This window comes from Haematobia irritans, chromosome 3, assembly GCF_050003625.1.
Source record: "Haematobia irritans isolate KBUSLIRL chromosome 3, ASM5000362v1, whole genome shotgun sequence".
NCBI lineage: Eukaryota > Metazoa > Arthropoda > Insecta > Diptera > Muscidae > Haematobia > Haematobia irritans.
The window spans coordinates 71,086,754-71,104,814 of NC_134399.1; the positions used below are offsets into that span (position 1 = coordinate 71,086,754).

At 33.1% G+C, this 18,061-nt stretch overlaps 1 protein-coding gene across 2 annotated transcripts in view; it reads right to left on the bottom strand.

Annotated features, from left to right (window-relative positions):
• The window catches only part of SK (small conductance calcium-activated potassium channel), a 966,885-nt gene that overhangs the window by 16,675 nt on the left and 932,149 nt on the right, over nt 1–18,061 (bottom strand). For both annotated transcript variants that reach the window (XM_075300451.1, XM_075300452.1), the window contains one exon: nt 17,419–17,488. In XM_075300451.1, the coding sequence (XP_075156566.1) occupies nt 17,419–17,488 (70 nt within the window). The remainder of the gene's footprint in view (nt 1–17,418; nt 17,489–18,061) is intronic.

The window sequence follows — 18,061 nt, forward strand, 5'->3', positions numbered from 1 at the left end:
GACTTATCAGCCAACCTGTTACTGTGACTAATTTACTTGAATTTGTTGGTCATGTGTTCGAATCATTCTCTCAAAGACGTCAACTGGATGTAATCTAGAGGTGTGCGCGTGACTTAAATTTCACTCACGCACATTCACGAAACAAAATGTTTATTCACGCACGCTCACGCACGAACTACTTTTAAAGACTCACGTTCACGCACGATTCACGATAATTCTCGTGATTCACGACAAATTCACGAACCTCACGACATTTTCCAAACAGAAATCTGCAAAGGTAACAAACTTCAAAAATAGAAAATGGTTCGAGAGCTAAATTAATTTCAGTTAAAATACGAATATGAATTAAATCTTGATTTTTTTCGTGAGCGTGATTTTGCAGAAATTTTATTCACGCACATTCACGATCCGATTTTATTTCTCACGCACGCTCACGCACGACATATTTATTTTAGTCCCATTCACGCACATTCACGAGACTTGCTTTGGATTTTGTTCACGACTCACGTGATTCTTGCGTGAATCACGCGTGTCACGAGAATTTCGTGTCACGCGCACACCTCTAATGTAATTTATACGGATTTCAGCAAGGCGTACGACATGGTGAATCATAGGCTGCTATTGTACAAATTATATGTTTTGGGATTTCCACCTACTTTTCTCCGCTGGATCGATTCCTTCTGCATGGTAGAACTTAGAGAGTTGCATTTAAAGATAGTTTATCTATGCTTATACGCAAGGCCGTATTCAGGGGGGGGATGAGGGGGATCAAACCCCCCCCGAAATGAATGAATATTTTTATATAAATAAATATATATTTTTAGCTGCATAGAAAAATCTTATCGAAGATGTTGAAGAAAAGTTGAGGTTTTATTTTGAAAAACGCTTACCTATAAAAATAGCACAAATCATAGAATACTAGTTGAAAAGCCAGTCAAACGACGGTCGAAAAAAACAAATTGTTTTTGTTCTCGCACCACAAATTTCATTTTTGGAAAATGCATTTCTGCTTTTTATGTGTGTTTGCGCAAAACCTGCGAAAAGAACCTGCATATTTCAGCGATGGAAGCAATAAAGAGATATTTCCAAACGTGCATATTCTTTTAAAAATTTTAGTCACTTTGCCAGTTACTCAGGGATGGAAAATACAATTTTTAAGAAAGTACAAAAAAGGTATTTTTGAGCGGAAAGGTACTTTTTACTAAATTTCAACAAAAATTTCACTGGAAGATTATTGTCAAGAGACTGAATTTTAAAGAAAATAAAATTTTGACAAAATTTTCTATATAAATAAAATTTTGCAAAAATTTTCTATAGAAATAAAATTTTGCAAAAAAATTCTATAGAAAAAAAATGTTGCAAAATTTTTTCTATAGAAATAAAATTTTGCAAAAATTTCCTATAGAAATAAAAATTTTACAAAATTTTCAATTGAAATAAAATTTTGACAAAATTTTCTATAAAAATAAAATTTTGCAAAAATTCTATGTAGATTGTCAAGAGACTGAATTTTAAAGAAAATATAATTTTGACAAAATTTTCTATATAAATAAAATTTTGCAAAAATTTTCTATAGAAATAAAATTTTGCAAAAAAATTCTATAGAAAAAAAATGTTGCAAAATTTTTTCTATAGAAATAAAATTTTGCAAAAATTTCCTATAGAAATAAAATTTTTACAAAATTTTCAATTGAAATAAAATTTTGACAAAATTTTCTATAAAAATAAAATTTTGCAAAAATTCTATGTAGATTGTCAAGAGACTGAATTTTAAAGAAAATATAATTTTGACAAAATTTTCTATATAAATAAAATTTTGCAAAAATTGTCTATAGAAATAAAATTTTGCAAAAAAATTCTATAGAAAAAAAATTTTGCAAAATTTTTTCTACAGAAATAAAATTTTGCAAAAATTTCCTATAGAAATAAAATTTTTACAAAATTTTCAATTGAAATAAAATTTTGACAAAATGTTCTATAAAAATAAAATTTTGCAAAAATTCTATATAGAAATAAAATTTTGACAAAATTTTCTACCGAAATAAAAAATCGATAATATAGAATCGCATTCTTTTTATACCCTCCACCATAGGATGGGGGTATATTAACTTTGTCATTCCGTTTGTAACACATCGAAATATTGCTCTAAGACCCCGTAAAGTATATATATTCTGGGTCGTGGTGAAATTCTGAGTCGATCTGAGCATGTACGTCCGTCCGTCTGTTGAAATCACGCTAACTTCCGAAAGAAACAAACTATCGACTTGAAACTTGGCACAAGTAGTTGTTATTGATGTAGGTCGGATGGTATTGCAAATGGGTCATATCGGTCCACTTTCACGTATAGCCCCCATATAAACGGACCCCCAAATTTGGCTTGCGATTGCTCTAAAAGAAGCTGATCCGGCTGAAATTTGGTACATGGTATTGGTATATGTTCTCTAATGACCATGCAAAAATTGGTCCACATCGGTCCTTAATTATATATAGCCCCCATATAAACCGATCCCCCGATTTGGCTTGCGGAGCCTCTAAGAAACGAAACTTTCATCCGATCCGGCTGAAATTTGGTACATGGTGTTGGTATATGTTCTCTTATGACCATGCAAAAATTGGTCCATATCGGTCCATAATTATATATAGCCTCATATAAATCGATTCCCAGATTTGTCCTACGGAGCCTCTTGGAGGAGAAAAATTCATCCGATCCGGTTGAAATTTGGAACATGGTGTTAGAATGTCGTCTCTAACAAACACGCAAGAATTGGTCCATATCGGTCCATAAACGTGGTGTTAGTATAAGGCCGCTAATATCCATGCCAAAATTGGTCCATATCGGTCTATAGTTATATATAGCCGATCCCCAATCACACAAAAATTGGTCCATATCGGTTCATATTTATGGTTTGCCACTCGATACAAAAATAATCTACCAAAATTTTATTTTTATGGAAAACATTGTCAAAATGTTATTTCTATAGAAAATTTTGTAAAAATTTTATTTCTATAGAAAATTTTGTCAAAATTTTATTTCTATAGAAAATTTTGTCAAAATTTTATTTTTGTAGAAAATTTTGTAAAAATTTTTTTTTTATAGAAAATTTTGTCAAAATTTTATTTCTATAGAAAATGTTTTCCAAATTTTATTTCTATCGAAAATTTTTTCCAATTTTACTTCTATAGAAAATGTCAAAATTTTATTTCATTAATTTTATTTCATTATTTTATTAATATATACTACGTATGGACTACCTTGGAATTTTGAAGACGGTGTTAGGAAGTTTTAAGATACTTTGCCATCGGCAAGTGTTACCGCAACCCAAGTAATTCGATTGTGGATGACAGTCTTCAGTAAAAGTTTCTACGCAATCCATGGTGGAGGGTACATAAGCTTCGGCCTGGCCGAACTTACGGCCTATATACTTGTTTCGACTAAAACTTTCTTGAAGTTCAATAAAATCCTGTTTTTGACTATGTCTTTTACAAAATCGAGATTTTCTTCCCACATGAACATGTCTGTTTTGCCATAGTTGTAAAAGACTATTAGCAAATAAGGTTGATAAAGACTTTCTCAAAATATTAAAATATTTTGTCAAAGCTATTGTACCATAAATCTGATATCGACTCAAAAATGTCTACACAAAAGGTACTAAATCATTCGCGGGGGTACTACGGTACTGACCGGGGTGAAAAAGGTTTGAAAAAAGTACTATAGTACTGCATTTTCCATCCCTGCATTTACTACGTGCTCATCCGAACGTTAATTTTCAACAAAGAAGAGATTAAAGACGTATCTTAGAAATTCGACTAGCGAGAGCAGACTCAAAGGATTGGCATTAATGTCGGTTCATCGCCGAATAAATGTGCCGACTGAAGAAGTCATTGATTTATTTGCTGCCCTAAAAGCCCGTCGGCTCAATTTAATATTATAAAAATATTGTATATATACCTATGCATAAATCAAATTTTCTACACATGAGATTATATGAATATTTTTTTTTTAAAGTTGAACCCCCCCCGAATTAAAATCCTGGCTACGGCCTTGCTTATACGTGTGACATCTGGAGTTCCCCAGGGCAGCCACCTAGGACCGGTTCTGTTTAACATATATTTGGACGATCTTCCGTCGGTTATCGTATCATCGAGGATATCGATGTAGGCAGATGATGTTAAGCTGTTTCTTTCATTTGATAATGCTAGTGATTCTTTACGTCTTCAGGAGGACATTGACAAGTTGGCAGATTGGTGTGCTTCTTATTGTATGTTACTCAATCTTGTGAAGAATTATAGGCTTGAGAATGTGCTTAGATTTAATGATTTAGGTGTATTGTTTGATTCCAGGCTTGACTTTGGTCCCCATATTGAGGAATGTGTCAATAAGGCAACTGGTGTTTTGGGTTTCATTAAGAGATGGTCTAAGGAATTTGTTGATCCTTATCTTACGAAGAGGCTCTTTACGACTCTGGTTAGACCGATAGTAGAGTTGCGTGTGTTATCTGGTCACCGAATTGTCGTTGTTCTATTTGATCGTATTGAATCTGTACAGAAGCAGTTTCTTATTTTTGCTTTGAGGGGGCTTAGCTGGAATAATTTATACGATTTGCCTCCATATTCTAGTTGTCTTATGTTAATTGATCTTCCATATCTTGAACGTAGACGGTTTATGTACGGTATTGTGTTTCTAACTAAACTTATTAATGGAGATACTGATTCACACTACTTGACATCGAGAATTTGCTACAATGTTCCAAATCGTATAACTAGGAAATTTGTATTCTTAAAGACTGAATTTTGCAGACATATCTATGAATTATTTAATCCCCTTAATTTTTTGTGTAAAAACTTTACTTCGGTCTATTAATTGATTTCTTTAACCGATACGATTCCTGCCAAGGCAATTATTCTTAATTATAACAACAGAGTTTCTGATCCAAGGGGTGTTGCCTTCTAAATTTCCAGCTGTATTATAAAAAAATTTTTGATCCTGCTCATCCACTTACTGTTTCTTTTATCCTGTTTTCCGCGCCCTTATCATCCATGATGGCACTTTTTAAACTTTGCCTGGTTCAATGGGGTCCCTTCTGACCCATCTGCTTATATATGTTGAACGTTATTGAGTACCGCGGATCCCTTACTGACTCAACGGGGTCCCTTCTGATTCATCTCGAATAACTGGCTTGGGAGTCCTTTCTGACTCGCTGTGGTCATTACTGACCTATAGGGTCCAGAAGGAACCATTTGGAATATTGAATTATATTTGATTGAATTGAAGTTATATTTTGTAATGTCCCGGCTGCTATTAGCCGTGTAAATAACTAAATAAATAAATAAATATCTGGTGGCGCTATATCTCAAATACTTTACATGAAACTTTTGATTGTGCATTTTTGTTTTTTTTTTCGTGGCGAAGTATGGTTTTCCAGATATGGACGATTTAATATCTGGGCTATATATAGCTGACATCTGGTGACGCTATATCTCCAATACTGTGCATGAAAATTGGACCATGGGATTTTGATTTTTTGTGGTGGCCAATATCTATTACTAAAATTTCGGTTTCCCAGATATGGACGATCTAAATTGGGGGCTATATACAGCCCCCCTTTTGAAGTTATTTAAGACTCTTATTTTCTTACCCATTAGATTTTTATACCATCCACCATAAGATGGGGGTATATTAACTTTGTCATTCCGTTTGTAACACATCGAAATATTGCTCTAAGACCCCATAAAGTATATATATTCTGGGTCGTGGTGAAATCCTGAGTCGATCTGAGCATGTCCGTCCGTCCGTCCGTCCGTCTATTGAAATCACGCTAACTTCCGAACGAAACAAGCTATCGACTTGAAACTTGGCACAAGTAGTTGTTATTGACGTAGGTCAGATGGTATTGAAAATGGGCCATATCGGTCCACTTTTACGTATAGCCCCCATATAAACTTACCCCCAAATTTGGCTTGCGATTGCTCGAAGAGCAGCAAATTTCATCCGATCCGGCTGAAATTTGGTACATGGTGTTAGTATATGGTCTCTAACAACCATGCAAAAATTGGTCCATATCGGTTCACTTTTACGTATAGGCCCCATATAAACGGACCCCCAAATTTGGCTTGCGATTGCTCTAAGAGAAGCAAATTTCATCCGGTCCGGCTGAAATTTGGTACATGGTGTTAGAATGTGGTCTCTAACAAACACGCAAGAATTGGTCCATATCGGTCCATAATTATATATAGACCCCATATAAATCGATCCCCAGATTTGTCCTACGGAGCCTCTTGGAGGAGCAAAATTCATCCGATCCGGTTGAAATTTGGAACGTGGTGTTAGAATGTGGTCTCTTACACACACGCAAGAATTAGTCCATATCGGTCCATAATCATATATAGCCCCCATATAAACCGTTCCCCAGATTTGATCTCCGGAGCCTCTTGGTGGAGCAAAATTCATCTGATCCGGTTGAAATTTGCAACGTGATGTTAGTATAAGGCCGCTAATTACCATGCCAAAATTGGTCCATATTGGTTCATAATCATGGTTGCCACTCGAGCCAAAAATAATCTACCAAAATTTTATTTTTATAGAAAATTTTGTTAATTTTTTTTCATAGAAAATTTTGTTAAATTTTTTTCTATAGAAAATTTTGTCAAAATTTTATTTCTGTAGAAAATGTTGTCAAACTGAATTATATACGTATTTAATCGACGGTGTTAGGAGGTTCTGAGATACCTTACCATCGGCAAGCGTTACCGTAACTTAAGTAATTCGATTGTGGATGGCATTGTTTAGAAGAAGTTTCTATGCAATCCATGGTGGAGGGTACATAAGCTTCGGCCTGGCCGAACTTACGGCCGTACATACTTGTTGTCTTTCTCATTTTATTTTCTTATATCTATAACGTAAGGATATATTGACATTTTTATACAACTGTAGAGTTACTAGCGGTTGTCTCTTATGGCTCAAGTTTTCGACGATATAAAACCACCACTTGCTCGGTATGCATAGATATAAAATAATTAAAATTGGTGTTTGGCATAATTTCCAATAGTGAATATAAGTCCACAAATGTGAATATTGCTTAGCTGAGACACAAACCACCAATTTATCTTCACACCCGTATTTTACGGAAATTACGACAATTTGCGAAATCATTCAATGTATTTATTTCAGATTTTTGTGAGTTAAGACGACAAAGCCAGTCGAATCTAGATTCTATATCCAAGTAATTTTTTCCTTGACCATATAGTGCTTTAAAAATTTATTAAAAAAAAATAAAGATTTTTGTTACCATTTTTATGACCAAAAATTTTAATCAGAAACAATTTAAGGTTATATGGATAAAAGAGTTTGTCTTTATAGTTTTGTTTAACAAAAGCCAAAAACTACCTGTAAAACAATAGATTTGATTATATAACAAGCCTATTCTATGCTTTATGCTGATAATATGACCAAAGTATCCTACAAAGAATACTAAGCAGAAAATTGAGATATTATCTAAGGCCTTTACTACATTGGTCATGTTGCTATTGCTGCTGAAATTATGTGCAAACATAAATTGGCCCTAAAGCTTTATTGCAAAATTATAAACATAAAAGAGGCTAATATAAAATATTTATTAGATTTATTAAAATAAAAAACAAATAAATTAAAATATATAAAAAATAACAATTGCAGTAGGCCAGCCCAAAACGTCAGTAGCATGCTAAGGGCTGTATAATTATTTTGTTTTTCTTTAATTTCAATGTCTTAATTATTTCTTTTAGTTTAGGGAAAGCTATAATAAAAATATATACTAAGTATATCTATACAACATGCCTGTCTGCAGTTAAACAGGTAAAAATAATAATATTATCGCATGTGGATGTCTGGGGTTTTCAATAATATAATTAACAAAATAAAAAATATGTTTTTTGGTGATTTTAGTTTGTTTAAATAATTTATGTGTATTGATTATTTGGAATTTTCGTATTTTATATTCTTTAAATATTTAATAAAATATATATTGTATGTTAATGCTTTGGCTGGTATTGGACAGCGAACGCTTTTCATATTTGAAGCTTAATTACAAAATGTGCCGCTGAATAAAGTCAGATGGTCATACCCAAATTTGAGTATGAGCGCACACTGCATACCATACCGCGATGACACAAAGTAATTAAAGTCTCTAACTTTAGAACTTGCTTAAATTTGAACTCCAATTAAACATTAAAGGTTCATGCACTTATTTTTTTTGTGGTTGATTGCAAACGAACTTTAACGGGGAAAACTACAAAATTCATTGGAGACCAATTTCAGACAAGTAAATATTGGCTACACTATTCGGACAAAGCCGTTTATATAATACCCTACACCACTGTGGAATGTAGAATAGGTATGGTTAATGTAAATATATTAAGAGTTGGTTACTGGTTTTTGGATGGTATGTATGGTATCACATAATTATTTCGGTTGGAACAAATTATTGAAACTGGATACTGTGTTCACTATTCAAAGTTATTTCGCATTAAATGTAAAAATGTTTGCAGATGATGTTTAAGACCATTTCCTTTGAATATTTATAAAATGTTGCAAAATTATATTCCCTCTTGGCTAAATTATATACCCTCCCACACTAATAGAAAAAGTTTCGTTATATTAACGAAATATGTCGTTAAAAATCAGCCAATGAAACAAATTCGTTAATACAACGAAAATTTTCGGTATTATAACGAATTTTCTCTTAATCAACGTAACGTTTCGTACTATTAACGAATATTTTCATTGTATTAATGAAAATGTTTCATTATATCAATGACCATTTACGTTGGCTGAATTTTAATGAAAATTTCTTTGTGTGTAGGAGTGGTTAATTAATAGTCTAATTTAATTTAATTTTAAATAAAATTAAGCTACTTAAGTTTTGCTTAACTTCATTTAATTTTTTAGTTATTTATGATGGGCTATTTTTGGTCAGTTTTTGAAGATGCAAATAAAACAAATTTATTTCATCATTTCCTGGACGTTTCGTCGGCTTTTTCCGACTTTTTCAACAGGGTGTTTATTGAAAAATCTATTGAAGGAGTAATAACTTTATATATGAATTTAATTTTTCTGGATTTTTAAGTTTGACTTACAATTTTTTTTCCTTTACATCCCAATTATTTCATTTATTTTATATAACAAAACTGGACTTCACGACAATTAAATTATAAATAAATCAATAATCTAAAGTAAAACTTGTGTAGTCAAACTTAAAACTATTATCACAGAACTGTACTCTCTAAGTTATTGCAATGGAATATTGTGCTTTTGTATTGTCCTTGTCTTCTTTTGTGTTCATCGATCTCTCAATCCTCTGTTGTATTCGTAAGCTTTCGAGTGTATATCTCTTATTTGTTCTCTTTTCCCTGTCTAGTACTCTGACGTTTTCAAAGTCGATGATGTGTCCCGTCTCTTTTACATGTTGCGCCAATGCTGTTGTCTCTTTGTTTTTATCGATGTCCGCTTTGTGTTCTGACATACGAACTTGTAATCTTCGTTTTGTTGTCCCCACGTATTGGCTATTGCACTGTTCCCTTTCGTTTCCCTTGCATGTCAGCTCATAGACCACATTGTCCATTTCAAGTTTGTCTGCAGTGTGTGTTTTTGTTGTGAATAAACTTCTGAGTGTGTGGTTTGATTTGTATGCTATCATTGCTTGTTTTTCTCTCATTAAAGATGATAGTGTCTTTTTCTCCGTTAATGATGGTATGTATGGTACACTGAAAAAATTGTTTAAGTCTTCTGTTTCCTTTTTGTCAAGTTTTTCTCCTGTCAGTTCTTTCTTAACTAAATTATTTATTGTTTTTATTGGATAGTTGTTCAATTTCAAAATTTCTTTTATCCTTTTTATGTTTTGGTCTTTGAATTGTTCATCGCTTATCTCTATGACTTTCCTTATAAAGTTTTCAGCGGTATTTAGTTTCATACTTCTTGGTTGAGTGGAATGAAAATTTATCATTCTACCCGAAGCTGTTGGTTTCGTATACCAGTTTGTCATGATACGTGAGCCATTTCTTATTACCATCATATCTAGAAAGGGAATTTTTCCATCTTTTTCATGTTCCACCGTAAATTTCAACTTTGTATGGTATGAGTTCAGAAGATTCAGTATAATTTGTTCATCTTTTTTGTTAATAATAGCCAGCAGATCGTCAACATATTTTGATATGTATTTAATCTTTATTTTGGTTTTATGAAGTTCTTCTATAACGTCGTCCAGAAGTGTGTCTAATACAATGTTTGCTATTGTAGGTGACAAGGGGTCCCCCATGGGCATACCATACGTCTGGTGATAGAACTTGTCAGCGTATCTAAAATAGTTGTTCTCATTGAGACAAAATTGTAATATTTTCAAAAATCTTTGTTTTGAAATTGTAGTATAATTTTTAATTATATCCCACTTTTTCATAATGTTCCTTATCGCTAAATGTGTCGGTATGTTGGTGAATAAAGATACCACGTCAAAAGAAACTATAATGTCATCCATTTCCAAATCTATGTCGTCCAATTTCTTTTTTACTTCTATTGAATTTTTTGTATTATATTGCGTCGATGCTAAGTTTTTTAATATTTTACCAATGTGTTGAGATAAGCCATAGCAGGGTACTTTAGTTGAAGAAGAAATGGGTCTCAGAGGTATTGCTTCTTTATGAATTTTTGGCAGACCGTATAATTCCGGTGCTGATGCCGAGTGGCATGTTAATTTGTTCTTTTCCCATGATGTGATGTCCCCACTTTTAAATAGTTCTTGTATTAAGTTGTTATTTTTCCTTTGAAGCTTCATGGTTGGATCTCCTCTTATCCTTTTATACGTATGTTTGTCCTCTAGTAATTGCTGCATTTTGTTGTCATAGTCTTCTTTATATATAACTACTGTTTTGTTTCCTTTATCAGCGGTTGTTACGACAATTTTTTCTCTATGGTTCCTTATAAACTCTTTGGTCTCGTCATAAATTCCAAGAATGAATTTTTCTTTCTCTGTGTTCCTCTGATTTCTTTTATATGTGCATATCCTATTGGCTATTTTGGCTCTCGTAATGTCTTTTTCTGTATTGTCTTCTATTCTTTGTACCCATTCTTCAATATCTGCTATTAGTGGAATAGCAGCGAAGTTCTTCTTACTAACTGGAAGGGCGAATTTATTTCCCAGTGAAAGAAGCCATTTGCTTTCAGTTTCGAATTCTACGTCAGTGTAATTCACAAACCAGTCCTCATTGAATTCAATGTGAAATTTTTCCAATTTTTCCTGCTTCAATCTATCCTGTTTGGACATGTGTGTCCTTTTCGTTTTTATTTTAATATTCTTGTACCTGTTCCAATTTTATTATTTGAAATTTAATTTATTGGGTAGTCGATAAAAAATTTTGTCAATAAATGTCGTTGAAATAGTCTCGAGTAGTACAAAAATTACTTAGTGTTTATTATAAACCTGCTCTCTTTTATTGAGAGAGCAGATAACAAGCTGTAGAGGGCTTTGTGTAGAAATTGTTTTTTTGTGAATTTTATTTAGAGACCAATCTTCCCAGGCCTTGGCCATAAGCTCAAGAAGCCATAGAAATATTCTCCCATACACTTTTTATTTTAATTTTATTACAATTATTTACGAGCTTTCTTGGACAAGGGATTCCAAAAACGAAAAAATGATATGCAATTGTGGTAGAAATGGTTCAACTTGGGAAGTTAAATGCCATTAGAAATTGGCATATAACATTAAAAATAATTCTTCTCCTCTGTCAGATCTATACTAAAAGCTATGGAAATACGAAAATACTTTTCTTATATGTAATTAAATTTAATATTATTTGATTTTTCTGCTATCGATCAGGTCTTGAAAGTCTTCACAATGTTTTCGATGCAAATTGTCATTTTTAAAAATTACTACAAAAATATGGTTGGTTGAATTAGTCCATATTTGTTTTTATTAATTAATTTACTTTCTTGTTTGCCATTCTGTATTTAACACAACAAAATATCTATTATAGAAATTCTAACGTAGGTCCATCTGTTTGTTTTAATCATCCTGCAATATTCAATAATGACAAAATCGTTCTGAAATTTTGTTTGATATAACGCCCATCTAAACCCACTCCCGATTTGGGATCTTGAACATTTAGATATCGAAATTTTTCTAGAGGTATTTTATGCTCATAAATAGCTGTGCCGAATAGGGTGTGTATCGGTCCATATTTTTCTATAACCCACATATAGACTGATCTCCAAGCCCAATGAAATTTTATTTATATCAAGTATGCTACAACGTTCGAGTGGGGAGGATCTTTTCATTTGACCAGATTAACCCTAGGTTAGGTTAGATATTGTAGGCTCACATAGACTATTCAGTCCTTTGTGATACCAGTGGTGGACTTCTCTCCAATCAATGAGTGTTGCTGTTTTTATAGCCGAGTCCGAACGGTGTTTCATATTGTCGTGAAACCAATTAGAGAAGCTTTAATCCACCGCTGAAAAACTTGTTGGCGTTTGGCTGAAACTGCGATTGAACCCATAACCCTTTGTATGCAAGGCGGATATGATAACCATTGCATTAAATATGGAGGGTATCCTACAAATATAATCGAACCACTTCACTTTCAAATATCATCGAATAGGCGAAAAGTTGCTCTGTTTTTCACATCTGTATTGCGAGGATTCTCTTCTCTGGGTTTGTGAAACCTCTTATGTTAGAGATGCTTTGAAATGTCAATTTAATTAATTGAACTAATCATACCCACCACCATAGAATGGTGATAGGGTATAACAGGTATGCCATTGGCTTTCCCACTATATAAAGTATATATTATTGATTACGAAGAAATTCTAAAGACTATATAACGTGCCCGTCTGTCTGAAAATCTAGGGGAATTTTAGGTTTAAAAATTGGTGTGCTGAGTTTGCTTTATATATCTTGGTGCCTATATAAACCGATATCTGTTTTTCATGGGCATCTCGACATCGTAATGTATATCCAATTGTCCTGAAAGATATGCGAAATTTGTTGTAAAAGGTTATATAATCCCCAAATACACCGATCACTCGATTTAACTTCTGATCATCCAAAATGACTCGATTTTAATTCTAGAGCTCATTCGAGTAATGGGGTTAAAAATCGACAGAATTTAGATTTCAAATCCCACGAAAATAGTCATATCATTGGATTTTCTTGCACACTTAGACGCGACGTTTAAGATTCCTCTAAAACCCAAACAAATCTGGATTAAATAAGATAAAATATACGCCTCCATGAGGCTCCAAAGTTCAAATTTGGATATCGATTTATATGGGGACTATATCTAATTATTGGCCGATATGGACCAATTTTTGCATTTTGTTTCATTTGATGTTGGAAAGCATATACTTATATCACGTACCAAATTTCAACCGGATCCGGTGAAATTTGCCCCTCCAAAGCGCTCCGGAAGTAAAATTTGGAGATCGGTTTATATGGGTGCTATATACATATAATTATATATATATATATAAGCGTACCAAATTCTAAAGAGTTGGGATGAAATTTACTCCTCCAAGAGACTCCGGACGTCAATTAACTTATACAAAGTTTCAAATCGATAGCTTCTTTCTTTCGGAATTTAGCATGATTTCCACAGACTGACGAATGGATATCGCTAGATTGACTCAGAATTTCACCACGACCCATTTTCGTTGGAGACGCTTTTTGGGTAATAGTGTCATATTTGACATAAAGAAAATTGTTCTTGTAGTGAAAATGTCTTCTTCTGTTGGAAAAGTGACATTTTAAACTTCGTTTTACAAAAACAGGAGTGAAGAATATGAAGAAATGTTCCAAGTTCTTTTAAAAAAGGGAAAGAATGCTACAAAAACTGGAAATGAAATTTGTAATATTACGGAGACAATGATGTACCAGCTTGTGTTTTTTGGTTTTCGTTCGCTTTAGTTCCATTCTGGTCTGAAGTTTGGTGTTTAGGTACCACATGCATTGTCTGTGAAAAATTTAATGGACTGAATTTACATCTGCTATATTTTACAGAAACGAAGTGAAATCGAATCATTTCTGAAGAGAGTGGTAACTGGAGACGAAAAGTGGATTAAATATGGTAGTGATGTGCGAAAAGATCATATGTCTTTACAAGCTTCACCAAGCTTAACAAATGGTCATGAAACCATGATTAATGCTTCGAAAGTTTATGCTGATTGTTTTGGGGGGGGAATGGAAAGGAATCATCCAATTATTGTTGACTCTGTACTTTACTGGCAATAACTGATGTGATTGAAGACAACGCATCACTACCCAGCAAAAAAAAGCGTCACAAAAAAAGTAGTGAAAATGTTCTGTTTGGATCCGGAAGTAGTGCAAAATTGGCGCAGAAGCGATGAATTTAACATGGGCTTTTCATAGGACTTTATGAGTTTTAATGCATTCTTGCGCTTGTGTGGAACGTTTGACATCAAATATTTTCAAAAATTCGTAATTTTTCTGGGATGAATTTGTCACTTTTTTCCAGAAAAATTTAAATAATTTTTACCATTTTATTAATTCTTAATCTATTTTTAATCTATCTGAAACAAAAAATTTTAAATTTTCCATTAAAAATATGAAAAAAGTGAGTTATAACAAATTAAATTAAACGAACTTCCTGTGCAGCTAACACAAAAAACTTCTTTGGGAGGACATTCTTAGCAGTGCTTTTAAAGTTGTGCCTTTAGAAGAACTTCCAAATTTTTTTACTGGGTAATCATTGTTGACTCAGAACAAACTGGGAGAGCTTGTCTGGGAAGTTTTGATGAATTTACAAAGCTTAGGTTAAAGTGGCAGCCCGATTAAGTTTCAGCTTCACTTAGACTATTCAGTCCATTGTCAGAACTCTGACCTTGGGACTATCAATTGTTAGATTAATGCAGAACTTAATGGGGTAAAGTTGGCTTTAGCAGAAAACTGTAAAAATTACTGCTAAAGGTTTAGCTTGAATTACTTTTTAACTTAGGGCGTTTTCGTTTCGCAAAAAAAAATGTTGCCTTGGTGTTACACTACTTTTTCCCTCATTGTGTTTTCGCCCAAATGATAGTGTCATTCCAAAGTTATTATTAATTCACAACATTTTGAGGGGGTACTGGAACCAAAATTTATGACAGTGTCCTTCACATGTGGCAATCAATTTCGAGAATGTTGCGCCTTTTTTCCCAATCGAAATCGCCATTACTCTTATTTTATATCCTCCACCATAGGATGGGGGTATATTAACTTTGTCATTCCGTTTGTAGCACATCGAAATATTGCTCTAAGACCCCATAAAGTATATACATTCTGGGTCGTGGTGAAATTCTGAGTCGATCTGAGCATGTCCGTCCGTCCGTCCGTCCATCTGTTGAAATCACGCTAACTTCCGAACGAAACAAGCTATCGACTTGAAACTTGGCACAAGTAGTTGTTATTGATGTAGGTCGGATGGTATTGCAAATGGGCCATATCGGTCCACTTTTACGTATAGCCCCCATATAAACGGACCCCCAAAATTGGCTTGCGATTGCTCTAAGAGAAGCAAATTTCATCCGATCCGGCTGAAATTTGGTACATGGTGTTAGTATATGGTCTCTAAAAACCATACAAAAATTGGTCCATATTGGTTCACTCTAATGCAAAAATTTGTCCATATCGGTCCATAAGTACATATAGCCCCCATATAAACCGATCCCCCGATTTGGCTTGCGGAGCCTCTAAGAGAACCAAATTTCATCCGATCCGGCTGAAATTTGGTACATGGTGTTGGTATATGTTCTCGAATGACCATGCAAAAATTGGTCCATATAGGTCCATAATTATATATAGCCCCCATATAAATCGATTCCCACATTTGTCCTCCGGAGCCTCCTGGAGGAGCAAAATTCATCCGATCCGATTGAAATTTGGAACATGGCGTTAGAATGTGGTCTCTAACAAACACGCAAGAATTGGTCCATATCGGTCCATAATTATATATAGCCTCCATATAAACCGTTCCCCAGATTTGATCTCCGGAGCCTCTTGGAGGAGCAAAATTCATCCGATCCGGTTTAAATTTGCAACGTGGTGTTAGTATAAGGCCGCTAATAACCATGCCAAAATTGGTCCATATCGGTCTATAGTTATATATAGCCGATCCCCAATCACACAAAAATTGGTCCATATCGGTTCATAATCATGGTTGCCACTCGAACCAAAAATAATCTACCAAAATTTTATTTTTATAGAATACATTGTCAAAATGTTATTTCTATTGAAAATTTTGTCAAAATTTTATTTCTATAGAAAATTTTGTCAAAATTTTATTTCTATAGAAAATTTTGTCAAAATTTTATTTCTATAGAAAATTTTGTCAAAATTTTATTTCTATAGAAAATTTTGTCAAAATTTTATTTCAATAGAAAATTTTTTCCAAATTTTACTTCTATAGAAAATGTTGTCAAAATTTTATTTTGTCGAAATTTTATTTCTATAGAAACTTTAAACTTATTTATATACGTATTTAATCGGCCTTTTTAGTTTAATATATACCACGTATGGACTATGTAGTATATATTACGGTGTTAGGAAGTTTAAGATACCTTGCCATCGGCAAGTGTTCCCGCAACCCAAGTAATTCGATTGTGGATGACAGTCTTCAGTAGAAGTTTCTACGCAATCCATGGTGGAAGGTACATAAGCTTCGGCCTGGCCGAACTTACGGCCGTATATACTTGTTGTGACTATTTTTCTTTCAACGTTAGTGTGTAAATATGACCATAGCGATAGCCGGTAGGCGAAAATTTTCGCCGCGACGACAAATACAATAAGCTTGTCGGCGAAAATTTTCTCTTTTCTTGTTTACGAGTATTTTCGATGGTCAATATAGCACGATTTTTCAATATTTAATAAAGGAGTTGAATAAAAACATGTAATGTTTTGTTATTTGTTGAGTTAGTTCAAGAAAAAAAGAATTTAGACATGACCAAGCAACAACAATTCTTAGTGGCGAGTTCAAAAACTTGATAAGCGATGGCAACACTATACCATTTTCCGCCAAGGAATTGGAATAGATTTTAATTTGGCGACACGCTGCTAGCCATCACGCTATTCCGAAGCGGATTTTGTGATTTTTTTTTCTATTTGTCCAGAATAGCTGATAACATTAACCACACTTACTAACTTATCCCATCCCAATTTTCTATAAAATGTTATTAACATAATAACCCCAAATCCAAACAATGATGTTAACTAATACCGAATTTTCTAAATAGTATTATGGTTTCACATATTGTATATAGTTTGCTAATGTTCTAGTAGTTTTCTTTGTATATGTACATACATATGTATATGTATACCCTATGTAAATTTCTATTTTGTGGTGTAGGTTATTATATAGGTATTGGTATTGATTTTTTTTAATTTTGCAATGCTTGCATTAACTTACCTTGGCCATATCGGTTATTGTATTGGCATTATCCATGAGTTTGCGTTGATCCATCTTAACTTTTCGTAACCTATATTTTTTTTGGTTTTTGTTTTTTTTTTGTAATTTTTTGTGGTAATTATAGTTTAAAAAAATAAGAAAAAAAAAATCAAAAATAATCCAAAAAATAAATAAAAAGAAGCCATTATGAATAATACGTTGAAATGGTTAAGGTAGATAGTTGATGTTAGTAGATTTGTGTTTTCTTTTTTTTACTTTTTACGTTTTGTTTTTACTTTTTAGCAATTTTTGCGATATTACATTTCAGATGCTAAAGATGCAGTTTGTTTGTTTTTATGGGTTTTGTTGTTGTTGTTTTTTTTTTTTTTTTGGTTAAATAATTTGCGTAGGGGTTGAAAAATACTTTGCGATGGAAATATTGAATTTCGTCGTTAAGATTGCAGAAATATCGTATCTCAAAATAAACCTAAAACATTGAATTGAGAAGCCCTAAACTCTTACTATGTGTGAGAGAGAGACAAAGGGGGAGAGAGAGCGTAGAAGAATGCAAACAAAAAAATATAATACACTTATTAGACTAGACAGATTTTCTTATAGTTGACAAAACAAAACAGGACCTACACAGTGTTGGGGGTATTTGAAG